The sequence below is a fragment of the Onychomys torridus genome, chromosome 14 (assembly GCF_903995425.1).
Source record: "Onychomys torridus chromosome 14, mOncTor1.1, whole genome shotgun sequence".
Lineage (NCBI taxonomy): Eukaryota > Metazoa > Chordata > Mammalia > Rodentia > Cricetidae > Onychomys > Onychomys torridus.
The window spans coordinates 52,911,622-52,939,291 of NC_050456.1; the positions used below are offsets into that span (position 1 = coordinate 52,911,622).

Consider the following 27,670-nt stretch of genomic DNA (forward strand, 5'->3'; position numbering starts at 1 on the left):
TATCTACAGTGAGAGTACCAGCTCTGTGGTTGCCTGGCTTCAAGGGTAGTGAAAACTGACTGCAAGGGGCACAAAGCCGTCTCTATTTGTCAAAACACCTTTATCTGAACACTTCAACGAATATTTACATTTTAACTTGTGTTTGTGCTCGTTTGCATGTGTGTGTACACACTTGTGTGCACAGACGTATGTAGGGCAGAGATCAACTTTGAGTTTCCTTTCTCAAGGTCTGTCACCTTAATTTCTGAGACAGGATTTCTCACAGGGACCTGGGTGATCAGGCTAGGTTGGTTGGCCAACAAGCCCCAGGGATCCCATCTCCATCTCCCCAACATGAACTTCTGAGAGTGTGCCACCATACCTGATGTTTTTATGTATGTGCTGGGGACCTGATGCTCACATAACACTCTGAGCTATGTCCCCAGCTCTATGAATAGACATATGTCACTATATATCAATTTTCCTCAACGGAGTTCATTTAAAACTGTTTCTATATTACACCTCTAGAAAACTCAAATAGAGACTATCTTGGAGGGCAGGGGAGACGGCTTAGTGGGTAAAGGCACTGGTCGCCAAGCCTGGTGATCTGAGTCTGACCCCCAGGATCCACTTGGTGGAAGATGGGAATAAACTGAAAGTTGTCCTCTGATCTCCATGCTGTACTGTGGCACATGTTGAGTTCACACACACAAACACATTCAAAACAAACAAACAAACAAATAAATGCATACCATGGGAGTACTCTGAACTTTTGAAGGTGATAATTTAAAATGTCAACAACTAGCTTACTATCCCCACAAATGACTGAGCAGTGATGGGACACCGAAAGCAACGTCACTTCTTAGAGGAACAATCCCAAACCCAGCATTATCCAAGACTCCGGTTTAAATCTCACCTCCAGGAGCAGAGCCTGGGCTTTCTGCTCTGGCAGCAAACGCAGCCCAGCTGTTGCTTTCAGAACCACTGGGGTCCTTCTCCAGTGACTTCTGGGAATTGAGTCTTTGGCCACCTCTAAGAGTTCTTCAACAGTTTCAGCACCCTTTTAAAGAGAAAACACATTCATCCAATGGCAGGCCACTTAGCAGCACTGGTCCATTCCTTCAGGGGAAGCAACAGAAGGAATTTGGCAAAGTGAGTGCTCCAGCCCCCCTGCACTGCAGAAGCAAAACCTAGAGAAACTAGCACTTTAAAGGAGGAGACTCCATTTCTTTTTGAGAGTCATAAACTTATTCTTTTTTAAAGATTATTTATTTTTATTTTATGTGCATTGGTGTTTTCCTGCATGCATGTCTATGTAAGGGTGTCAGATCTTGGAGTTACAGACAGGTGTGAGATGCCATGAGAGTGCTGGGAATTGGACCAGGGTCCTCTAGAAGAGTAGTCAGTGCTCTTAACTGCTGAGCCATCTCTCCAGCCCAAAACTTATTCTTTTACAGAGCTGTCGTTCTGAATGACTGTTATGTTATTTTTCTGTAAATTAGATTTAGGCCATTGAGTCAGGGAAGTTGCTGATGTAATGTGGTTGCATGGCTTTCCTGGGGCTTGGTTTTTCTAGGCGAGGGGCTGGCAAGTATGTCTCATATTGCCACTAACCTTCCGTGTGCACTGGATGAGGCACAGCACTCACAAAAATACTAGCTGGAGCTGTGACCTCTAGGGTAGAATGTGATAGGTTCTTTTTTAAAACATCACCAATACCAACATGCATGGCACAGCAGATCATTAACCTATGACAAATGAAGATATTATTTAAAACTCCATGTTTGGGGCTGGAGAGATGGCTCAGTGGTTAAGAGCACCGACTGCTCTTCCAAGGACCCAGGTTTGATTCCCAGCACCCACATGGCAGCTCACAACTGTCTGTAACTCCAGTCCTGGAGGTATCTGACGCCCTCTTCTGTCCACCACAGGCACTGCATGCACATGGTGCACAGACATATATACAGGAAAACACCCATGCACAAAATAAAATGGAAAAAGTGATTCCACTACTTCACTCAGTGAAAATTTATTCTGATAATGAGCTACCTTGTAAGACAAAGTATCACTATGTAGGCCTTGAAGGTTTTCTGATCCTCCTGCTTCAGCCTCCCACATGCTGACAGGACAGGTAGGAGCCACCACACTCCTCCCCTTAGCAAACACAGGGGTCACCCTTCCTAATGTCAAACCGTCTTCCGCTACTGTAGCCGCTTTCAATAGCTCAGTCCCTAGCACATTTGTCATCTCCCTACTGAACTAGAAAACGAATCTCAGTTCTTTAAGCTCACACTGTTTTATTTGTCCATCTGTTTGCTTAAGACAGAGTCTCTGTAGCCCAGGATGTCAAAACAAAACAAAAACACTTCACTATGTCACCTGAATTGGCCTCAAACTCTTGGTAATTCTTCTGCCTTAGCCTCCCAAATGATGGGATTACAGGTGTGAGCCACCACACCTGGCTAGGCTGGCACCTACAAGCCCCATCAATCCTCCTGTCTCCACTCCCCATGGTGCTGTGGTGACAGGCAGTCAGGCAATGGCATGTCCAACTTTACATGGGTGCTGAGATCTGAGCTCAGCTCCTCACACTTGGACAAGTATTCTTATTCACTGAGGCATCTCTCCCGCTCCCAAAATCTACGTGCTAGCTTCTTCCTATTCCTTCTGAGTCTGGGGTATACAGTTACGGTTATTCAGAAGACTCACTAAGGAAGGAAAAATGGTCTCATATGCCGTCAATATTATTACTGAACAGCATGAGATGTGTAGTGATGTAGACTTATCAAGGCACTGAGACCCTAAACATCAAATTAAGCCAGGCCTGGTTTTGTAGGTCTAGTTACAGCTATTCAAGAGGCTGAGACAAGAGGATCACAATTTTAAGGCCTTCTAATGCCACTGAGTGAGCTCAAGGTCAGCTGTGTCCAGCTTAGTGAGATGCTGTCCCAAATAAGAAGTAAAAGGAGTTCTTGGACAGAACTCAGCCACAGAGCACTCACCCTGGGTTCGATCCCTAGCATAAATAACATGGAAACAAACCCGTCAATCATAACACTCACCTGCTTGGGTTGATCTGCAAAAGCAGAAAGTCCTGGCTTCACAGAATCAAAAATTTCACCTTCCAGAAAGGGGAGCTGTCCTATTTTGTCCATGGAACAGAGAGAGGAGGGGTGACTTCAGATGCTAATCTCTAGACACTGCTGTATGATCTAATAGATTACAACAGTCTCTATCCAAGCTGTGAGGAATGCTTTGCAGATGCATTGGGAAGGGAGACCCAGGGTGTTATGAAGCTCTAGAGGGTCCCTTTGCCATCTCTCTGGTGGGACTCTAGCTCTTACTCCTTCCAACTCTGAATTTTTTTTCCCAAACTGTTAATACATTTTTTTAAAAAAAAATTTCGGAGCTGAGGACCGAACCCAGGGCCTTGTGCTTGCCAGGCTCTACCACTGAGCTAAATCCTCAACCCATGTTAATACATTTTTGAGACAGGGTTTCACTGTGTAGCTCAGGCTGGCCTTGAACTCCCTGCACAAACTCAGCTAGCCTTGAAGGTCCTCCTGCCTGAGCTCCCTGGGCTCTTCAGATAACACAAGGAAAGGAAACTGACAATTCAGAAAAAAGTTAGTCTCCAGCGTCCCCTCAGTCCCCTTTCCAAGGATGACCGTGAAAACTCATACCAACACTTCTCCCCAGAATCATTGCCAACATTCTCAATATTCTGTACCTCTGGGGTACTAACCTCTGGAGAGGATAAAGGACAAATTACAGCTATACTTGGACAAAACACACACTCTCTCTCTTCTGAAACAGTGCCTGCTGGGTCTCAAATGCCCTGTGTGGTTGAGGACGACCCTGAACTCCTGATTCTCCTGCTTTCACTGCAGTTTACGTGCTGTTGTGGATCAGACCCAGGACTTCATGATTGTTAGGCAAATGCTCCTCCAACTGGGCTACGCCCCCAGTCTGTCCCACACAAGTCTCTCTTAATTCCATAAACTAAACTGTTTTTTAATACTATCAATCATATCTCTGAAGAATCCAACAGCTGAGAGGCTCTATAATCCACAACACACCCAGCACATCTGTTTCTGGAAGAAGATGCTAAGGTGCAAACACATGCAGACTGCCAAGGGCCCCAGCTGCGCTTACCTGCTGTTTTCTGCACAAAAGTATAAACATGAATTCGAGTCCCAGTGCTGCCTGCATCAAACATAATTCCATAAAAGGTGCTGGCACTGACGTTAACGGGGCACATGGAAGACAAGAAGACACCCTCGAACCACGTCTGCTGCTCTCTGTAGAAGATAGTGCTGCCATCACAGGCTACCACCAGCATGAAAAGGATAGCCTCCCAGGAAGTGGCCATACTCTTCCCACGATGTGGACTTGAGGCTTTGCTGCTGAAGCAGAGCTGCTCACACTCCTGTAGGGGCTTAGGGAACAAAGATCCATGGGTTAGCTGATTGGCTTTTAGGGTGAACCTATTTTAAAAATAAATAAATAACTCATTGTAGAAATCCTACCAGTCTCCAAGGTGTTCCTTCTCTATTTCTCATAACCAGTACAACAAGCTAAACCAGGGCAACACAGGCTCTCAGGCCCTTCTTCTGAAGAGTATCTGATTGCAATAGGAAACTGGGATTGAAAATCTACTTTCCCACACTTCGTCCTGAATTAGAGGGCGGTTTTCACATACTCAAAGGCTGTCTTCTTCCTGCTTCTGTATGGCTCGGATTAACTTTCTTCTTTCCACTTTGATAAATTGGCCTTTATATCACACACTGACATGCCTCCATCCTCCTGGTTTTGACTGGCACTTAAGAAGCTTCACTCAACTGGACCTGACGGTAGAGACCTGTAATCCCAGCTGTTCATGAGGGGAAGGCTGGGAGGATCACAAGTTAGAGCCCACCTGAGTAAGTTTAAGGTCAGCCTGTCAACTTAAGAAAACTATCTCAAAATGGAACATTTTTAAAGGGGGATATGGGTCAACTGGAATGCCTGACTAGCATGCACAAATCCTTGAGTTTGATACTCAGCACCCCATGAACCAGGCATGGAAGTACAAGTGTGTCATCTCAGCACTCAGGAAAGTAGAGGCAAAAGGCTCAGAATTTCAAATCATCCTTGCCTACTGGGATGGTTTGAATAGGCATGGCCCCAAAGACTCATGTGTTGGAATTCTTGCCTTGCAGGGAGTGGCACTGTTAGGAGGTGTGGCCTTGATGGAGTGGGTGTGGCCTTGTTGGAGGAAGTGTCACTGTGGAGGTGGGCTTTGAGGTCTCCTATGCTCAAGCTACACCCAGGGACACAGTTCACTTCCTGTTGCCTTCAGATCAAGATGTAGATCCCTCTCCTGCACCATGTCTACCTGCCATGTCCTACCATGACAATAATGGACTGAGGTCTGAAACTGTAAGTCATCCTCAATTAAATGTTTTCATTTATAAGAAACCTTTTGGGTTGGGGATTTAGCTCAGTGGTAGAGTGCTTGATACCCTGGAAATGGAGTTACACAACCATTGTTCATAGCCATGTAGGTGCTGAACAATGAGCCTGGGTCCTCTGGAAGAGCAGCCTATGCCCTTAACTGCTGAGCAGCCTGTGAATGGACAGATTATGGTAGAGACATTCTATGTCTTTTTTTTTTTTTTTTGGTTTTTCAAGACAGGGTTTCTCTGTGTAGCTCTGCGCCTTTCCTGGAACTCACTTGGTAGCCCAGGCTGGCCTTGAACTCACAGAGATCTGTCTGGCTCTGTCTCCCGAGTGCTGGGATTAAAGGTGCGCGCCACCACTGCCCAGCTGACATTCTATTTCTTGCTAGAAGTCATTAAGCAAGTCAGCGGTGAAATCCTGACCAGAAATCAGATGTTTCATCTTTCTTTTTCTCTGATTTCAAACTCCCCTCTTATGGCAAATGTACATGTGTTCATGTGTTGAGATAGGGTCTATGTATCCCTAGATGTCCTGGAACTCATTATGTAGATCAGGCTGTCCAAAAACCTACAGAGACTCACATGGCTCTGTCTCCCAAGGACTGGGATCAAAGGTGTATATCACCACACTTGGCTCTAGCCACCGTATTTTTAACTGTGCCCTCAGAAGAGACGAAAGCAGTAGTTAGGTAACCATTTGTTTTGAATTTGTCCAGTTGCTGCTGGAAACCTATCATAAAGGCATGAACCCCACGGAGAGAGTATGACTGTCAGGTCCAAGTCCTGGGTCTGTCTGGCGTTTGTATCTATTGGGGAGCTACACAATCCTGAGGAAGTCCCTTAGCCTGAGCCTTCACTGCCTGTCTGTAAACAGAAAGTAAGAGCAAGTGTTCTGTTTTATTCCTAAATGGTTTTCTGTTACACGAATCCTAATTGGTCTTATAATAAAAACCTAGAGCCAGATATTGGGGTAAATGCTGAAAGATCAGAGGAAACAAGCCACAGCCACTTCGCACCTCACCAACTCCTCAGCAGAAAAGGGAAGACCCTGTTTCCATGAATCCACAGACTGAATGCTCCTGAGTCCTCAGCCAAAAGGGCACTGAGCTCCTGTCTCCTCGGCTTTATATTCCTTTCTCTGCCCAGCCATATCACTTCCTGCCTCAACCTTCCTAATGCTGGGATTAAAGGGGTGTGACTCCCAAGTACAGGGATTAAAAAAAAGTGTATGCTACCACTGCCTGGCTCTGTTTCTCTTTTACACTGGATTGATCTCGTGTAGTCCAGGGTGGCTTTGAACTCACAGAGCTCCAGATGGATCTTTGCCTCCCGAGTGCTAGGATTCAAGGTGTGTGCCACCACTGCCTGGCCTCTGTGTTTAATCTAGTGGCTGGCTCTGTCCTCTGATCTTCAGCCAAATTTTATTTGTTAGAGTACAAACAAAATATCGCCAGTTTTCTCTTTCAAATCACAAGATAATGTTTAAAGATTGATTATATAATATCTTCTAATCTTTTCCTAGGACTCATGTTGTGGGAAATGGGAGGAAACAATGGATTTGTTATTATTGTTATATTATCAGTTATTATTATTATTCACATTTTCAATTGTACAATAGGCTTTTTTATTTTTCACCATAATGCATCAGAGCCACTAAAGGCAGTTGTGAATGTACTTGAAATCTGTGATGAAAACTTTGAGTAGCAGGGCTAGAGAGATAGCTCAGAAGGTAAGATCATGTTCTGCTCCTACAGAGGACCCCGAGGTCAGTTCCCAGCACTCAAACGGAGTAGTTTATAACTGCCTATAATTCCAGATCCAGAAGATCTGACACTCTCATGCACGTACTCACCCAACACACATAATTAAAACAAATAAATTTCATTTAAAACCTCAAACCTTCAGTAAGAGCATCAGTGGAACAATGGAATTGACTCTACCTGGTTGTTTTAAACATTTATTCTTTCCTAGATAGACATTACATGAAAAACAAAACAAAACAGAACACTGTTTTAGTGATTTGTAGCTGATCTAAACTATAGAGAGAACTAGAGGTCTTCAAGTTGGGGTTTCTCAGACTCAGCACTAACATCTGGGGATGCTGGTTCTTAGTCAGAGGCTGTCCTGTGTATAGTAGGTTGTTTAGTAGCATCTCTGGCCTATACTGTACAAGGCTTCACTGCTCCCCTCCCAGTACACCAACTGTGACAACCAGGAGTGCCTCTGGACATCTCCAGCCATCTCCTGGCTGTTTGCTCCTGCTTTAGGCCACACATTTAATGAAAAATGACACAGCTATCCTCGAGCTTAAGTCTTGCTTAGTCAGCAATTAGGTATTTACTCCAAACAGTTCTGAGTCTTCTGATCCAGCTTTTATTTCTGCATTTTTTTATGTTAAGTCACAATTACTGGTTAATTCACAAGACCTGAAACCAAAGCTATTCCCCAGGCTTTTTACCTCTACTAGAACACTTGCTACATTTGGGGCATACAGATTAGGGGTCCTTGATTATTCTCCTTTGTTAACCAGCTGGGGTTTGTCTAACCAAAACATCTCTCTTGCCAGGAACAACATATTACATAAAGTAAAGCAAATGGAAGTTTAAACTTGTAGTTTAAAAACATTTAAAAGAGGCCAGGTGGTGGTGGCACATGCCTTTAATCCCAGCGCTCATAGGGGGGTGGGGGGTGGGAGGCAGCCGGATCTCTGTGAGTTCAAGGCCAGCCTGGTCTACAAAGTGAGTTCCAGGACAGGCTCCAAAGCTACACAGTGAAACCCTGTTTCAAAAACAAAACAAAACAAATTTAAAAGAACTACCAAAATATAAAAGTTACACCAGCCAGGCGGCAGTGGTGCACACCTTTAATCCCAGCACTTGGGAGGCAGAGCCAGGTGGATTTCTGTGAGTTCAAGGCCAGCCTGGTCTACAGAGCGAGATCCAGGACAGGCACCAAAACTACACAGAGAAACCCTGTCTTGGAAAACTAACTAACTAACTAACTGATTGATTAATTAAAATAAGATAAAATAAAAATACAAGTTACACCAATATACTGTAATGGCACTTTAAATATCTATCCGAACACCAAGACTCAACTTCTATCCTAAGGCTAGGAATGAAAGCTATCATTTAGGGAAAGAGACAATGAGAAGTGCTAATCTTTCAGAATCCCAAAGGACTCTCCATCCCGGGAAACCAAGCACAGACCGGCAGCTGCTGGGCCAGATTTGTACTCACTTCTTAAAGCACTCCCTTCAGCTGACTCTTCTTTACAGCAAGTGGCCTACTCACGTAGCTGAGCTGAAATATCTGAAAGCAGAGATACTGTTTTAGATTTTCTTCTTTTTTGAGACAAGGTTTTTGTTATGTAGTCTTGGTTGGGCTTGAACTCAGAGATCAGCCTGCCTCTGCCTCTCAGTGCTGCAGTTAGCATCATGCACACCATGCCTGGCTGTTTTAGATCTTGTTCAACATTTGGTCCCTCTTCTCTCTGAAAAGCCCAGGCACCAGCGTTCTCAATCTGTCACTAAACTCCTTCCTGGGTCACTCAGATTTTCTGTATTACTGTGGTTACCATAAACCTCTCCAGCAAACATTTCATTAAGCAAACATTTGTTTTCTTCCGGAAGAGAGTTAAAAGGGGGGAACACATGCTAAGCATCTGTTTTCACAGAGTGAGAAACTGCAGAGTCATACTTGTGTAAGGGCAAGGTCAAGCAGAGGGTTTACAAGAAAGCAAGACAACACACACGAGATGCCCTTTGCCCTCAGCACCCGCCTTCCAACACCTCCTGCAAGCTCCTTTTTCTTTAAGGCTGGTTATTTTGAAAATGGTATTAGCAGGTTTCAATGTGCAGTTTATAGAAGGGCACTGCATTTCACAAGCCCTGCTTGCACAGCTTGCTCATTCACTGTTTAAGTCTTTACTCATATGTCACTTTCTCAGTGAAATCCTCCCCGCCCTCCTTTTTAAAAAGTGCTACTCAGCTGGCCACATGCTCATTCTTTGTTTCTTCACAGTGATTTTTCTCCTCCAACTCCCACGTACCTCCTCTCTCCACTTCTATCCTCCACGTGAGCTACCTATCTACACAGAGTTTTGAGTTTTGCTTCTGTGTTTATTGCTAGAACAGTGATAATACACAGTAGGTGCTGGGTAAGTACCCTGAAGGGATAAAAAGCAGACCTAATAGCTCAGACATAGGTCTGGACCATTTAGCACAGTATAGGAGCTTGACTTCTTTCCAAAAGATTAATCACCCCACAGGGGAGAACAGGATTCCAAGCTGTCAAGGACAGACATTTATCCAAATGTGTAGATTACACAAAGATTTCATTTTGTCCTAACAAGTTAAGTTTTATATGTTACTCAAAATAATGTGGACAGTTGTTTCCTTTTTACAGACTGGGGAGAATACAATATATTTCAACCCACTCTTTCCAGAATTGTATTCTGCAATAATCTCTTGCTCAGTCTCTTATCCCCAACACAGCCCCTTCAATTGCTTTAAATCCTTAGACCAGGTAATGTATGCCCATCTCCTGCTACGGTCTTTTCAAAAGTGGTTTTTGGTTTGTTTGTTTTCTGATAAGGTCTCACTATGTGGCTTAGGCTGGCCTCTAACCCAGACCCTCCTCCTTTCACCTCCTGAGCCTGTCACTGTTTCTTTATAACCAGAGGAAACACCAGTCCTCCTGCCCAGCCTTCCCGGACCTTCACATTTTGCTTCTCCTCCATCTTCCCTGCCCTTAGACTATGGGAGACCACAATGCCAGAGGCTCCGGCCCCATGAAGTACTCACCGACTCCTGTCTGCCTGTTTGCATTCACTGTGGATTGCCTTTGCTCTTTGCTCTCTGGCCAGCCCTTCTGAAACAAACCTTGCTTCACAAATGACTCACCAAGTGAGTTTGCAACTGTGTAGATTTCTGTTAACTCATTCTCTTTTATCTTTCATCCTTACCTTCTCCACCTTTTTTCTGCATACACGATTGGCTCATTCACTTCTCTAATTGCTAAATGCCAACCAACAGAATTATTGTTCATAGAACAGAAGTTTCATTTTGGGGGGAGGTTGTTTTGAGACAGGGTTTCACTGTGTAGTTCTGGCTGTCCTGGGTCTCACTCTGTAGACCAGGCTGGTCTGGAACTCAGAGACTCACCTGTCTCTGCCTCCCAAGTGCTGGGATTAAAAGTGTGTATCACCACCACCCGGGAGGGCAGAAGTTTCTTAAGAACTGAATTTTAGTGGGATTTGGTAGCATAGGGATGTAACCCCAGCATATAAGAGGCTGAGACATGAGGATTACAAGTCAGTAATCACCTTGGGATAACAAGTTCAAGGCCACCATGAGCTAAGTAATGAAATCTTGTTTCAAAAAATTAAAACAAACAAATAAATAATAGAAAAATAAATTCTTGAATTTTTCTTTGAAGATTTTATTTTTTTATTTATATGTATTTGCTTGCCTGTTGGGTCTGCCATGTGTTTGTGGGTGCCCACAAAGGCTCGAAGGCAGCATTGTGTGCCCTGAAAGTGAAGTTCCAGATGGTCATGAGCTACTACATGGGTGCTGGGTCCCAAACCTGGGTTCTCTACAAGAGCAACAAGTACTCTTAACCATGAGTTAAGCCATCTCTGCAGCCCTGGGTTGTTTTTCCATTAGATAAATGGAGGATAAGTTCATCATAGTTTTTATTCCTGGGATAGCCTCTAGAAAGCTGGGCACTGGAAGCCAGGCGGTGGTGACGCATGCCTGTAATCCCAGCACTTGGGAGGCAGAGGCAGGTGGATCTCTGTGAGTTCGAGGCCAGCCTGGGCTACAGAGCGAGATCCAGTAAAGGCACAAAGCTACACAGAGAAACCCTGTCTCGAAAAAAAAAAAAAAAGAAAGAAAGCTGGGCACTGGTTTTACAACTAAGTGTCAACTATATATGCATCAGGCTAGAGTCTAGATCTATAAGGGCATCAGTTTTAGTGGGGACGCTTACTAAAATAAATAACAGATGGGTAAACTAATGGCTAGTGTGTGCTGGGGCAAGTTCTCTGGCAGAATGTGTGCTAAGGAGGGGATGAGGACCAGGCCACTGCTTAGGAGTGGGAGATGGAGGTAAGCGAGGATGGGAGGCTTCTTCAAGGCTGAGGGGCAAGGCAGATCCTGAGTCAAAAGGAGGCGTTTACTTGCAGAGGTGATACATGGAAAACTGAGGATCTCAAGTATGCCTAGAAAATACAAGTGTTCCAGAATGGAGGCCAAATGTGAGGAAGGGTAGATACTTCTGGAAGTACTAACTCAGTTTTAAAGCAGTAGGCTTGTCTTCCTTGTGTAGTTCCATGGCAACACCCTAAGGTAATTATTTGGGTCTTTCTATTTAGTCCCTCCCTAAGGAAATAGCAATATTGACTAACTTGGATAAGGTGACAGTATTCAGCAACAATTGAAAATTCAAATAAGAGACCCGAGAAGCCAGTCAGAAGTTCTGAAAACAGTGACATGTAAACCAGCCTACTGCCAACTCATCTGCGTCCACAGCAAAGCTGTCTTTAACAAGGTTAAACATTAAGCATAGGACAAGTTTAAAATGTAACTCGGGTAACAGTTTTGAACAGTAAACTTAACTATAGGACTAGATATGGCCGAAGCCACACCAAGCAAAAGGGAGGTGGGCCTCATAAGGTAAGTGTGGGAGAGTTCAGTAGTGAGCAAATGTTCAACAGTGAGCAAGTCTCATCTGGGGTGGGACATGACTGATACCAAGGGTCAGAGCCTTGGAGTACCTTGGTATCTGAATCATGTAGGCATGCATGACACCTTTTAGGTCCTCAAAGCCAAGTATAGGAGTGTAGGATCTTAGACACCAATGAATGTATCCCAAATGGGCTAAGGGAACGTGCATGGAAAAAGGGAATACCCCCAAGGTCTCACGATGATTATAGCCTGGTCTACCTAGCGAGTTCCAGGGTTACATGGTGAGAGCCTGCTTAAAAAATAAAATAAAATAAAATAAAGGCAATAAAAAGAAGAAAATTAGTAAAAAAATTTAATACTTTTTTTTTTTTTTTTTTTTTTTGCTGAGGATCGAACCCAGGGCCTTGCGCTTGCTAGGCAAGCACTCTACCACTGAGCTAAATCCCCAACCCTAATACTATTTTTTTAAAACCCTTGAATCTTTCTATTTTTGTTAATAGTCTCATCATATTAGGAAAAGAATCAAATTTTAAAAACTACATTTCATACAACATTCTGCTCATTTCTATAAGCAAAATCAAAATCAAAATTACAAATAAAAATGAGATACATTTCTGAAAGAGAAGAAACCAAGTAAGCAACTATTTCTACCAGTTAAATAGTTGGACAATCTACAGAAACTAAATTTCTCAAGAGTAAAAATATAAACAGAAAAATAATTTACTTTGCACCACACACATAAAAATGTTCCTAACCATAGAGTAGTAGATTAGTAGTAAGGTATTGAAGAGGTATTGGTAAGAAGGGATACCACTGACAACCAGCACGGCTTTGAAAATCACAAAAAGACCTAATCACATGTCATTTGAAATGTCAATAAAACTAATAAAAAGGAGGGGCAGTGGTGGTGCACGCCTGTAATCCCAGCACTTGGGAGTCAGAGGCAGGTGGATCTCTGTGAGTTCGAGGCCAGTCTGGTCTACAGAGCGAGATCCAGGACAGGCTCCAAAGCTACAGAGAAACCCTGTCTCAGGGGGAAAAAAAAGAAAAATCCATTTTTAAAAAAGATTTATTTATTTATTATGTATACAGAAAAGGACACCAGATCTCATTACAGATGGCTGTGAGCCACCATGTGGGTGCTGGAAATTGAACTCAGGACCTTTGGAAGAATAGCTGGTGCTCTTAACCTCTGAGCCATCTCTCCAGCCCGAAAAATCCATTTTTATTAAATCACCACCAAAACCGTGCACATGGAAACAGAGCACGCTCAAAGAGTAAAACTCTCCGTGAGGTGGTTCGTCTCACACTGGTGGGGAGGGGGAGGCTCTTTGTCTTAGGGTGTCAGCCAAAACCTTACCAGGCTAGTCAGGGTGGATTCCCTTCAGAAGGGGAGTGAGTCGTAAATTCTTTAATGTCCTCCAGTCCTCAACTCAAACACCATAACTCCCATTAAAGGATTAAATTGACTGGTAGTCAGAACAAGTGTAAAACTCTTTCTTATGGGCAGATTCCTTCCTTCTGTATTTCACTTCCATCAGAACAGTATTAGACGTTTAGACCACTGGTGTCCATAAGGCTCATTCTGTACAATGAAAGCATGTGGGCGTTATATCAGAATGGGTCTGGTGGGACAAGCCTTCATTGTCCATTGCTTTAAGCTTGATTGAGTGAGCTACAATCATTACCTTCCAGAGACAGCTGTGGCTACTGCGCCCTCCTTCTTCACAATCACAAGGTCTTGTCTTAGCCATGCATGAAGAGTCCGTCTTTTAGATAAGAATACATGATTAATCAGAGAGGGGTTTATACTGCCCACTAAACAAATACAGTAAGAATATGAGGTGATAAGCTATCTCTGCCTCATAAACGCGTATCGACTGTGGGAGGCACTTACAGCAACCCCTTTGTCCACGGTTTTGCTTAGCAAAGTTTCAGTTATCCACAGCTCCTCGTGATTGGAACACAAATGGAAAATTCTAAAAATGAACAATTTATAAGTTTCAAATGTCTTTTTATTAAATCATAGCTATAGTTATCTTATTTTAAATATTGTGACTCTCTTGCTGTACCTCACTTATAAACTGAACTTTCTCACTAGCAGGAGCACACAGGAAGACATTATAGATAGGACTCAGTAACTTCTGTGGAGACAGAGTCTCACTATGCAGCCCTGCAAAACAGTAATTACTAAACATAGTGTCCTAGTACTAAAGTTTGACTGTGGGAAAATATGCCCCTCAGTGCACATGTGCATGTGTGTGCACACACCTGTGTGTGTGTGCAGGTGGAAACCAGAGGGTGACACTTTTTGCTACACTGAGACAGGGTCTTTCACTGGAATGAAGGCCAGCAAGCCCCTGGGGTCTGCCTGTCTCTGCTCCCCGGCAATTGAGGTTAGAGGCATGTGCCTCCATGCCTGGGTTCTCGTGTGGGTGCTGGGGATCCTAACTCAGGTCCTCATGCTTGCACAACCAGCACCAAAACAGAACCTCACATCCCTGAGCCCTCTCCTCAGGTCCTCAAAGAGGGCTGACTATAAACACTTCTCCGAGCATCCCTTATAATCCTAGCATGGAGTAGCATTTCTTTAAAAACAAACAAACAATTAGGAGCTGGAGAGATGGCTCAGCAATTAAGAATCTTTGCAGTTCTTGCAGGGGAACCAAGTTTGAATTTGTTTCCCAGAGGCTCACAATTGCCTATAATTCCAATTCCAAGGAATCTGACCTCCCTAGCCTCCTCAGGCACCTGTACTCATGTGCATATACCCACAGACACAGACACACACACACACACACACACACACACACACACACACCCCACAGATAATTAAAATTTGAATTGCAAGCTGGGTGGTGGTGGCACACGCCTTTAATCCCAGCACCTGGGAGGCAGAGGCAAGTGGATCTCTGAGTTTGAGGCCAGCGAGCTTACATAGTGAGTTCCAGGAGAGCCAGGGCTACATAGAAAAATCCTGTCTCAAAAAACAAAACAAAACAAACAAACAAAACCCAAAAAACTCAACAACAAAAAACCCAACACATTAAATAGCATATACCCAAAGATAATGATTTAAATCAGAGCTACTTCAAACTGACACTTGTATAGTACTCCTCCATCTTACCCACGCATATACAAAGACTAAACAGATTCTTTACTAATCTGCTTTTCAGTGGCACCACAACTTTCCTAATATGAAACTTAAAACATCTATTAATTTTTAACTTTATTCTCTCTTGCCTTCTATATTCAACACTCTTACCAAGTCTTTGTTCGCAAACCCTTCCTATCTCTTCCTCTTTCCTCCTAGTTTCACTGATAACTAAGTTCTCGTCCTTCTCACTTCAGACTTAAACTGGGATGGCCCCTAACCTGGTCTATCAGCCACTATTGTTGCTATTCTGCAGTCCATATACGACCATCTTCCTAAAGTCCCCTTCATCACTTCCCCACTTGAAGAGAAAACTAGTCATTGCAGGGGCTCTTTCATTTTTAACACTAACACTGAGCACTCAACAACCTCACACATACTTAATGAACTGTTTAGTGAGTAAATATATAAAAATGTGACTCTCTTTAAAATGTTCATTAATTTCTCACTGTCTACAACAGAAGTTACAAACTCAAATACTTACAGAGACCATAAAGGAAATGTAATGAGTAAAAGTATACGTAAAACAACAGGACGGAATAGGGACTGTGGCAAATGGGAGAGCACATACTCACTAAAGGGGTAGGTTTTTGTTGTAGTTTCTGTTGTTGTTTTTGCCGTTTCCACTGATTGGTGCAATAATGGAACATAGGCCCCATATTTCTAGCCCATCTGATTGTGAAGATAAGCCAATGTGGTGATGTTTTGAACATAAAATTTGACTGAAGATCAGAGGACAGAGCCAGCCACTAGATTAAACATAGAGGCCAGGCAGTGGTGGCACACACCTTTAATCCTAGCACTTGTGATCACACACCTTTGATCCCAGCACTAGGAAGGTTGAGACAGGAAGTGACATGTCTGGACGGAGAAAGGTATATAAAGTGGGAGGAGACAGGAACTCTCGATTTTTCAGGCTGAGGAGTTGGTGAGGTGGTGGCTTTCATCCTTATATCTAGCTCCAGGTTTTTATTATAAAATCATTTCGAATTAGTGCCAGGCTGGTGAGATGGCTCACTTTAGTGCATGCTGCCAACTCTGACAGCCTGAGTCCAACCCCCAGGCTCCACATGGTAGAATGAGAGAGCTGACTCCCCAGGTAATCTCCTGACGGTCACACCCACATCATGGCACACAGACTCCCATCCCCACCACCCCTTCTAAATAAATAAATGTGATTTTTTAAAGAATAAACTAAAGGCATATATTTATACAACTTGCTGGTTTCTAAATGGTGACAACTAATTCCCCTTAAAATCTAAAAATATCACTATTCCCCTCACCAATCCACCTACCAACCAATCAAAGCAGATAATTTAAGTTGAAGCAAACACATTATGGCCTAAGTCCAGACCTCAAGTCACAAGTTGTTAACTCTAATATACAGGTTGAAGGACAAACTTCTGACATTCTAAGTTCTTTTGTTTCTTTTCTCATCAAATTTTAGTATTTATTTATTTGAAACAGGGTTTCTATATATAAACCAGACTGGCCTTGAACTCATAGAGATTCACCCTCCTCTACCTCCTAAGTGCTGGGATTACAGGTGCTTGCCACTGCACCTGGCTTAGAATATTTCTATCGGTTTTGTGTCCATGTAGAGGGGATATATGTGCATATCACTGTCTGAATATGGAGGCAGAGGATAACTTGCGGGCTTGGGCCTCTCTACCATGTGAAGTTTTTGCGGCAGAGTCTCATGTAGCCTAGGCTGGCCTCATTTTTCATTCAATACCTAACTGAAGGTAATCTTGAACCTGCTTGTCTTCTTTCCTCTGCCTGCTAAATGCTAGGATTACAGGAGTGTGACACCGTAACTTCCAATCCTTTACTGAGTGCCCAGGATACCCTTCCAGAATGTTTTGCCTACTTCTAGACAAGACCCTACTGCTGTCCTCCAGTGGTTCTTAAACCATCAGGTCGTTTTAACAACCTGGCAACTGGGTACGGTACACATGGCCGTACTCCTAGCACCTGGGAGCTGAAACAGGAGAACCAAAACTTCAAGGCTGCCTGGGCTACATAGTGACTTCTTCAAGGCTGCCTGGGCTGCACAGTGACTTCTTCGAGGCTGCCTGGGCTGCACAGTGACTTCTTCAAGGCTGCCTGGGCTGCACAGTGACTTCTTCGAGGCTGCCTGGGCTGCACAGTGACTTCTTCGAGGCTGCCTGGGCTGCACAGTGACTTCTTCAAGGCTGCCTGGGCTGCACAGTGACTTCTTCAAGGCTGCCTGGGCTGCACAGTGACTTCTTCAAGGCTGCCTGGGCTGCATAGTGACTTCTTCAAGGCTGCCTGGGCTGCACAGTGACTTCTTCAAGGCTGCCTGGGCTACATAGTGACTTTGAGGCAAGTTGGGCATAGAGAGACTGTCACACACACACACACACACACACACACACACACACACACACACACACCCCAAACACCAAAATCCTGAGGGCTCCTTAGTAATTATTTTAAAATTTGTATTATTTATTTATTTGTGGTTTTGTGTGTGTGTGTGTGTGTGTGTGTTTATACACCTTTATGGTAGGGATTCTCTCTTGTTCCCAAGTATCCCTCAGTCTAGTCTAATGGGAGCTTGGAATGTACTTTACTCATTAAATATTTGAGGATTTTTTGTTGTTTTTGAGACAAGGTCTCATGGAGCCTTCCTGTTTAGCCTCCCCAGTGCTAGTATTACAAGTATGAGCAATACACCAGGCACTGTTTCTTTTTCTTTATCTTTTTTCTTGGAAGCTGAGGATCGAACCCAGGGCCTTGTGCTTGCTAGGTAAGCGCTCTACCACTGAGCTAAATCCCCAACCCAGCACTGTTTCTTAAATGGACGAATATTTGAACTATCTGTGACATGCTACCCTAAAACTTGGGTCTTTCTCTTCTTTCCTTCCTTCCTTCCTTTCTCCCTTTCCTTTCTTTTTCCCTAACTCCCACCCCCTCTCTTTTGGAGACAGGGTCTCACTATGTGGCCCTGGCTAGACTGGACTCACCATGCAGACCAGACTGGACTTGAACTCACAAAGATCCACCTGCTTCTGCCTCCCTAGTGTTTCGATTAAAGATATGCACTACCATATCTACCCAGGAGCACTTTTCTTTAAGAACTGACTTTTAGTTTAGGCTAATGGTTGTGTTGGGAGAAATAATAAAAAATACAGCATTTTGGGAAGAACTAACAGTTAATTAGTTAATAATCAGCTATAAGAATACAGTATTTTTTAAAAAATTTATTTATTTATTATGTATATAGAAGAGGGTGCCAGATCTCATTACAGATGGTTGTGAGCTACCATGTGGTTGCTGGGAATTGAACTCAGGACCTCTGGAAGAGCAGTCGGTGCTCTTAACCTCTGAGCCATCTCTCCAGCCCCGAATACTAGTATTTTTTGAGACGAGATCCTTGTAGCTAAGGCTAGCCCTGAACTTGTGATTTTCCTGCTCTGACTTTCTCAGTTCTGGGATTGCCAGCATGTGTCACCACACCCAGTGCATGCTGCAGCTCAAACCCAGGGATTAAAGAAAGCACCTTAGGCAAGTACTCTGCCAACTAAGTTACATCACAGCCCTAATACAGCTTAGATACAATTTAAACAGTGAATCTGAACTGATCTAACTGGTAAGATTAAATCTTGACCCTCCAGGATTCCTTATAGTGCTCCTGTAGGGATGCAAACTAAAAATCACACCACGAAATAATGTCCATTTAATAGAATTCTATATGTACATAGACCTGAGTTCCATTCCGCAGAACCCACCATAGAAGGAGAAAACCAATTCCACGTGCTAAAAAAAAGTAGGATAAGCCAGGCAGTGGTGGCGCATGCCTTTAATCCCAGCGCTCAGGAGGCAGAGGCAAGTTAATCTCTGAGTCTGAGGCCAGCCTGGTCTACAGAGTGAGATCCAGGACAGGTTCCAAAGCTACACAGAGAAACCCTGTCTCAAAAAACCAAAACAAACAAACAAACAAAAAAAAGTAGGATAAAAGTAACTCATTTCTACAATATTCAGAAACACTGATCAGCCCCTTTGGATATAGTTTGTATAGTAACATATTTACCCAGGATTCTAAAGCCTGCATGAAAACAAAATTAATGGCTGTTTTTCAGTATAAAACTTTATCTCTGAAGTAAAACCCAGTAAAGTCACAGATAAGTAATGATTAAACAGTTTTGAAAACACTTGGGAGAAAAGATTAGGGATAATATTAATTTTGATACAAAATATTCCTGAATTGAACTCATACCTGATAATAATATAATTATTGAGAAAGATAAAAAACCTTATCTTTTGGCAAAAGATGGTCAAATTTAGGAATGACATAAAGCAAACAACTCCTACCCAGAAGCAGAAGCATCTGGAGTAGACATTCAGTTTTAAGTCAGTAGAGTTGGTACCTCTGTCTGGATACTCTACTTACCAGGGTCATAATGATCCCCTCTGTGTGAACGTTCAGCCAAGACACTCTTCATTTCTGTGTCAACCAAGAACTGTGAAAACAGAGCATAAAAAGTCAACAAGTCCAAGTCAACATAATATTAAGTGACTTATGTCTTAAAAGCATCTAATGTTCCCAACAATGAAACAAAGCAAATTCATGAAACGAAGCATTTCCCCCGAAACCTAACAGTAAAGCTCCCCACCAGCAATTCCAGAAGGAAATGATAACAGACAAGCTTCTCAACAGGAACTTCCTACTGTATACTCTTGACTCTCAGTTGCTTCCTATCAACAGATAACAGAGTAACAGTGTCCAGTTCGTTGGTGGAGAATGTGGAGGCTCAGAACACTGTAGTCTCTAGAACTTCTCCTACCAGAATAAAGTCTCCTGGCATTTTCCTATGAATAGTGCATAGTGCTAGCAAGACGGTTCAGTAAGAGTACTTGCCATGCAAACCTTATGACCTGAGTTCAACTTCCAGAACCCAGGAAGGACGAGAACAGATTCCATGCACACATCATATTCATACACACTCACCTGCCCCCACATCATATTTACACACACACACACACACACACACACAGTAAATTTAAAAAAATTTTTTGAGACAGGTTTTCCCTGTGTAGCTCTGGCTATCCTGAAACTCACTTTGTAGCCCAGGCTGGCCTCAAACTCAGAGAGATCCTCCTGCCTCTGCCTCCTGAGTGCTGGGATTAAAGGTGGATGCCACCACCTCTCGGCTTCAGGTTTTTTAAAAAACATATATATATTCATGGTGGACCACCCGGTACTGAATAACCAACGGGGGTGGGGGGTGGGGGGTGTCATTCCTGGGGGAGACCATCTCTCCACCTCTCAGCATTCCTGAGTTGCCTGCAGTTCTTTGTGTAGGGCTGGGGCCTTGTAACCTTTTCCCTGCCATGTAAGCACGTCTACTGGTACCATCTTGCTCAGGTCTTGTTTAGATAGCCCTGAAATCATATACATACAGGGAACATAATAAGGACTGAGCAGGCTGTACTTATTTATTTGGGAATATATATGCACATATCTATATATAATAAAAGTATATATGTACCAACAGTTAAAGAAAAAGAAGCCATGAAAGAGAGGGAGGGAGGGAGGGAGAAAAGGAGGGAGAAAGGGAGGGAGGGAGGGAGGGAGGAAAGGAAGAAGGGAGGGAGGGAGGGAGGAAAGGAAGAAGGGAGGGAGGGAGGGAGGAAAGGAAGAAGGGAGGGAGAGAGGGAGGGAGGAAAGGAAGAAGGGAGGGAGGGAGGGAGGGAGCACAAGTGCAAGGCGGGTACAGGGACTGGTTGCAGCTGGATGGAAAAAAGGAAAGGGGGAAATGGATGTTACATTTTAATTTTTTTTTTTTTGACGTGAGGATTGAACCCAGGGCCTTGCGCTTGCTAGGCAAGTGCTCTACTACTGAGCTAAATCCTCAACCCCTACACATTTTAATTAAAAAAAAAAAACAAAAACTTAGTTTTATTTTACTTGCATTGGTGTTTTGCCTGCATGTGTGTCTGTGTGAGGGTGTCAGGTCCCCTGAACTGGAGTCACAGACAGTTGTGAGCTGCCATGTGGATGCTGGGAATTGAACCCAGGTCCTCTGGAAGAGCAGTCAGTGCTCTTAACCACTGAGCATCTCTCCAGCCCCATTTTAATTTTTTAAAAAGTAGTTTTTGGGGGTTGGGGATTTAGCTCAGTGGTAGAGTGCTTGCCTAGCAAGTGCAAGGCCCTGGGTTCGGTCCTTAGCTCCAGAAAAATAAATAAATAAATAAATAAATAAATAAATAGTAGTTTTTGAGCATAGTTGTGAAATACCAATAAATTTAGGTAGGCCTTGAAAAAAGATATATATTCATGTCATACATTTTAATTTACAAATATAAATGGTATTCATTAAAATTTATTTATTTATTTATTTTTATTAATTTTTTTTCCGGAGCTGAGGACTGAACCCAGGGCCTTGCACTTGCTAGGCAAGCACTCTACCACTGAGCTAAATTCCTAACCTCAAGAAATTTATAAAACAGGCATGAAAGGGTGGAGTGATATAATTTTATTGTAACCTCAAAAAACACATTATGTAATGCTTGATAAAATACAGTAAATTACAAAGTATTTTAAAGCATTATGCACAGCCACTGGAGGCAGAGGCAGGCAGATCTCAGTGAGTTCAAGGCTAGCCTGGACCACATTGTGAGTTCCAGGTCAGTCAGAGCTAAATATGAGACACTACCTAAAAAAAATAAAAATAAGGTACTCTGCATATAATTAAGAAGCAATCTTGCCAGGTATGGTGGTATACATATTTAATTCCAGCACTCAGAGGCAAAAGAAGGCAGATTTTTGTGAGTTCTAGGCCAGTCAAACACACAGAGTAAGACTCTATTATCAAAAAAGGGAATGGGGTGGTGGGTCTAGAGAGAGAGTTCCGAGATTAAGAGCATTGGATGCTCTTCCAGAGGACCCAGGTTTGATTCCCAGCACACACATGTTGGCTCACAACCCTCTGTAATTCCAGTTTTAATATCCTCTTCTGGCCTCCAGAGGAACTGCAAGCACCTGGCATACAGACATACAGTTGCAAGCAGAGCACTCCTATACATAAAATAAAAATAAAGGTCAAAAAAACAAAACAAACAAACAAACAAAACAAAGAAGCTATCTTTTTCGAGACAGGGTTTCTCTGTCTAGTTTTGGTGCCTGTCCTGGATCTCTCTCTGTAGCCCAGGCTGGCCTCGAACTCACAGAGATCTGCCTGGCTCTGCCTGGGATCAAAGACGTTTGCCACCACCGCCCAGCCATAGAGGCTATCTTCTTGAAGTCAAAATTTCACTTACGAGTTTATCAGTAGGCCTATGTTCAAATAGTAAGTTTGGGACTGGCTTTTACTTACAACCCATTTTTGTGATGAAATCTAACCGCAAAATTTACAAACTACATAAGCCACGCCCCCAGTGGGGTGAGGTAGAGGGGTTGCAGGGGAGATTTAACAATGATGTTTCACATACATGTTAAATGTAATTTGAAACGGAGGATAACGCAAAACAGAGCTTTCACTCACAAGTCTCCTAACTACTGACTTGGCAGCCACAATACCTGTCTTCCGTAATGACTCACTCACTCCCTGAATGAAGGCATAATCACAGGGCTCCTCCTCTGAACCAGCTAGAATGCTGGAGTACTCCTTTTCGGGAACCGGGAGGCACGCGAGGCAAGCGCTTGCAACTTTATGCAACTTGCAGCGAAGGGACTAGGCTGTGGTCACTAGAGGATGCGGGCGATGTTAGCTAACAGGAACCGGGGCTGGGCTGGGCTGGGCTGGGCTGGGCTGGGGGGTCGGCTGGGGCCAAGCACTTGCCACCGCCGACACTGGGTGTGGGAAGGCGGACGACCCTCCCCGCCTCGCAGCTCCGGGCAGGGGAGCTGGCGACCGAGCGCCCGAGCGTGCTGGCCCGCGGAGGCTGACAGCCTCGCCCGAGCCACCGCCCTCGGAAAAGTCAACTGCCTCCCTGAAAGCGTTCGGCCTGGGACGTCCCCGGGTGCGCCGTCCTCCGCGGAGCCCGCGAGACCGAAGCCAGGATGGAGGCGAGGCGAGCATGAAGTCGGGCAGCGCGGGCGCCCGCGGAGGCAGAAGCCGGGGGAGCGCGGCCAGGACCGCCGCGGTGGCCGCGCCGGAGGCGGAGAGGACCCGCCGGCCCGCCTGGCGCCGCTCGGAGGCGCGCGTGGCGGGCGGAGAGCCGCGGGGAAAGCGAGCCTCCTGAGGCGTGGAGGCCAGGCTCCCGAGGCGGGGGACGCCGCGGCCCCGCGGTCCCCGCCGCCCCGTCCCCGATCCTCCCAGCCTCCCGGCCTCCCCGCCGGCCCCAAGCCCGGGAGCGCCGCCGGGGCTCGTGCACACTCACCGCGCGCGCGCCGCCCCGGCGCGGCCGCCAGCCTCCACGGAGCGCTCTCCGCCCCGCCCCGCCCCGCCTCGCCCCGCCCCTCGCCGCGGCCACGTCACGCGCGTGCGCCCTCCGCGTGCCCTCAACGGCGCGGAGGACGTTAGCCCTTCGGCGTGGTGGTTTCCTTAGAGACCGAGTCGGCCCAGGTGGCGGCCACCTAGACACACCACGGCGGTGAGACTCCCGAAGAAGTCAAAATGCCGGCAAGGGACAAGAGGAAAGGCAAGAACAAAGGCAAAGACAAAGACAAAAAGTAAGCGCGGCGGCGCCGCAGAGCCTCCACCCACCCCCCGAACTCCGGGTTCCCCGGGACTGCCCTCGGGGCGCTTTGAATCTAGGGGCGCGCTCACTGGCGGCCTCCGCTTGCCGGGCTGTGGAGGACAGCTCCGGCTGTCCGTTCTTTCTTGGCCCTGGCCTCTTGAGAGCGATCTCCATTATGAGACTGATAGGATCCGGTGTATAGTTCCATTGTAGCTCTGGTCTGAGTGGTTCAAGTTGTTCCCCGGGCCTTTCAGGAATCCTTTTTGGATCAAAGGGAGAGACCGCAAAAAGATCTGACCAGACTGGTCAGATCCCCCCACCTACACTGGTACTGCTCTAGCACTAACCCCGAGTTGCTGCTAGAATGTCAATCGACCCAAATAGACCTACCGGGCTACCCGTGGTAGTTCCTCAAGACGTTGGAAGCACACATGGAGTTCAACACCACTACATAGGGAGTCGCAAAGGAATCCCTTCAACTTGTGATTATAAAGTGAATTCTTTGGAGACAGGTTCAGTAAACGCATACCTGCCCCACATTGCTCTGGAGGCTGAGGGAGGAAGATCACAAGTTCTAGGGCAGCCAGTGCTACATAGGGAGAGCTTGTCTTTAAGAAAAAAAAAAAAAAAAAAGGTAACTTGTTTGGTCTGTGGGTATAGCTCAGTGGTAGAGTGCTTGTGCAGGGTCCTAGGTTCCGTCTCCAGAAGAGTAACTTAGAGTAAGTTCATACTCAGTACAGAAAGCTTGGGAGATGTGGAAAGTAATAAAGGAGAAAGGAAAAAAAATCACCTGTCAACCCACCAGCCACAGTTAACCACTACTATCATTCTATTTTTTTTCCCTGTGTTAAATGATAGGATAATGATTTGTAGACCCTCTACACCTATCCCCAGGATCAAACTCAGGCCCTCTCCTGATAGGCAAGTGTTCTAACCACAGAACCACATCTCTGACCTCTTAACACATATTCTACAAGGTGATTGAGAAAACAAAATGTAACTTCTCAGTCTAGCACATTCTAAAGATTGCCGAGTGCTTATCACATTCCCGAAACTCACATTCATGTTTTTATCTATCTATCTATCTATCTATCTATCTATCTATTTATTTATTTATTTATTTATGTGGTTGGCTCTTCATCTTCAGGGCATATGTGAACAGGGAGGAACAATAATATACTTTGTATTCCTTGAACGTTCCATGGCTCATTGTTTGAGAAACCCTCCTTTGTTTCTTCAGTAATTTAGTGGTCTTTTTCTTAGAGACAAATAATTGCTGTATCCAAAAAAAAAAATTTTTTTTTCCGAGACAGGGTTTCTCTATGTAACAGTCTTGGCTATCCTGGAACTTGCTTTGTAGCCCAGGCTGGCCTCAGACTCACAGAGAACCGCCTGCTTCTGCCTCCAGAGTGCTGGGATGAAAGGCGTGCTCCCCAACTCCCCGTGCTTGCATCAATTCTTGATACTTTGTGGAGATTGTGGAATGCCATTCCATTACTAGTGTCTAAATCACACTGGAAAGGGCCAGCAGCTGCTAAGTCAGACTGGAGGATTGGGGATGGAGACAAAAGGTAGATGTGCAGAAGAACCAAGCATCAGGAGTTGAGAGGATATGGACAGTGACAGTGTAAGTGGGACAGATCCACAGACTTTGGGGAGACGACTTGGAATTCAAATGTAGGTGACACTTTTTATACATTATTTATATAACTAGTGCCTATCACAGGGTAGTGTTTTGTTAATGCTAGTGTAATATTTATTCTGAAGAACCTCACCTTTTATTGATTAAAGCCTTGAATCTACCCTCTATTGTTTTTTATGGTTCTGGGGATCAAACCTAGACATACATACAATAAGCATTCATTCTACTGCTATCTACAGTTTCCATCTCTGGGGCCTTAAACATTCTTTCATCTCTGCATAAGTGACTATGGTGTGTGTTTTTCAGGCATTCTTGAAAGTTGGTATGCTGTGGTACCAACAAGGGAAGTGTTTAACATACTTGTCCAAGTAACTTAATCTTTTGTGCAAGAACTAGCCAAAACAAAACAACAGTAACAAAAACTGGGAGTGGAGACTACAGATATACAAACAAATGTGTCCTTGTGTAGAAATGTAACCATGGTGAGGGAGTGAACAAGGTTCACAGCTGAGTGGAACAGCAGAAAAACTTGGAGCTGGGACTGTGTGTAGAGCACTTGCCTAGCAGAGTGAGAGATCGGGTCTGATTCTCAGCACAGCAAGAATAAGGAAATTAAAAAAAAAAAAAAAGAATAAGTAAATAAAACAATACGGAGGAATGAAGTAAATGAGAGGTGTGGAGCTTTATGAAATGCATGTGGCCTCTCATTTCCTCTTCGTTTCCCCTGTCCTTTAAAGTCATCCCCTGGAGCGCTCATCTTCTCTTCCATGAAGACAAACAAATGTGTACTTCTTATTAATGCATTCATCTAACAACATCGCTTTTACGTGCCAGGCAGTGCCAAGCAAAACAAAAGAGAAGTGGTGCTAACGGAGTAAAGAAGTTACTGTCATCCTCTGCAGGAAAGTATCGAAAACAGAAGACCAAGTGATTGAACGAGCCAAGGCCAATGCCTCTCTTTGGGAGGCCAGATTGGAAGTCACAGAACTCTCCAGGATTGAGTATCGTGATACTTCCCGAAGACTGGCAAAAAATAATGAAGACTTAAAGAAACAGCAGTATAAACTGGAAAAAGACACTATGTCTGTATTAAGTTACTTGAAGAAGCAGGATCAAGAGAAAGATAATATGGTAGGTAGGTAGAAAACTGAACCTCACAACCTTCCTCTGAGTTTATGTGACATGGTTATATTTTTTAAAGTTTTTTAAATTTTGTTTTGTTTTTTATTTGTTTGAGACAGTCTTTCTATATAGCCGACTGTCCTCAAACTCACAGACATCTATCTGCCTCTATATTAAAATGCTAAGTTGTTTTTTTTTTTAATTTTGAAAGATTGTAAGACCTTGAAATCTCATCACATGGTTAAGATACTGTAGTTAACACTTTACTTGAAGTAAGCTGTTATTTCAGAATAGCTTTGCTATCATTGGCTTTTTCTTTCTTTCTTGTAGCATTATTTACATTAACAGAGATGAAAACAACTTAAAAATATCACTGGAGCGATGGCTTAGCAGGTAAGAGTGTATACTGTTTTTCCAGAGGACCTAAGTGTAGTTTCCAGCCCCCACATCTGGCAGTTCATAACTGCCTATAACTCCATCTTCAGGAAGATCTGATGCTTCTTGACCACCGAAGACACCCACACACACAGCCATCTTCAGATACAACACATAATTTAAAAAATCTGAAAAAATGCCAGGCGGTGGTGGCACATGCCTTTAATCCCAGCACTTGGGAGGCAGAGCCAGGCAGATCTTTGTGAGTTCGAGGCCAGCCTGGTCTACCGAGCGAGATCCAGGAAAGGCACAAAGCTACACAGAGAAACCCTGTCTCGAAAAACCAAAAAAAAAAAAAAAAATAATAATCTGAAAAAACAACTGACAACTTAAAAATCTATTAAAAAATAAGTGGATAGAGAATATCAGGTGAGGCTGTGTGTGGCTGCATACATTTTAATCCCAGCACTCCTGGGAGGCAGGGAGATCTCTGTGTGTTTCAGGCTAACTTGGTCTCCATATCCAGTTTCAGGTGAGTCAGGTCTGCATAGGGAAACCCTGTCCCTACTCCATCACCTCTCCCCAAAGAGAAAAAGATAATTATGCTTACATATTTA

The 27,670-nt window shown here is 44.2% G+C and overlaps 2 protein-coding genes across 4 annotated transcripts in view; one reads left to right on the forward strand and one right to left on the reverse strand.

Moving 5' to 3' along the window:
* The window catches only part of Entpd5 (ectonucleoside triphosphate diphosphohydrolase 5 (inactive)), a 36,569-nt gene extending 12,899 nt beyond the window's left edge, over window positions 1-23,670 (reverse strand). The window contains exons 1-6 of the mRNA XM_036206630.1: window positions 23,615-23,670; window positions 19,683-19,752; window positions 13,800-13,880; window positions 4,135-4,417; window positions 3,042-3,121; window positions 896-1,039 (exon numbers count right to left, since the gene is read on the reverse strand). Coding sequence (XP_036062523.1) covers window positions 896-1,039; window positions 3,042-3,121; window positions 4,135-4,417; window positions 13,800-13,880; window positions 19,683-19,691 — 597 coding nt within the window. The 5' untranslated portion in view covers window positions 19,692-19,752; window positions 23,615-23,670. The remainder of the gene's footprint in view (window positions 1-895; window positions 1,040-3,041; window positions 3,122-4,134; window positions 4,418-13,799; window positions 13,881-19,682; window positions 19,753-23,614) is intronic.
* Window positions 23,671-23,727: 57 nt separating this feature from the next.
* Window positions 23,728-27,670, forward strand: part of Bbof1 (basal body orientation factor 1) — a 40,007-nt gene continuing 36,064 nt past the window's right edge. For all 3 annotated transcript variants that reach the window (XM_036205829.1, XM_036205830.1, XM_036205831.1), the window contains exons 1-2: window positions 23,728-23,906; window positions 26,459-26,687. In XM_036205829.1, the coding sequence (XP_036061722.1) occupies window positions 23,851-23,906; window positions 26,459-26,687 (285 nt within the window). In that variant the 5' untranslated portion in view covers window positions 23,728-23,850. The remainder of the gene's footprint in view (window positions 23,907-26,458; window positions 26,688-27,670) is intronic.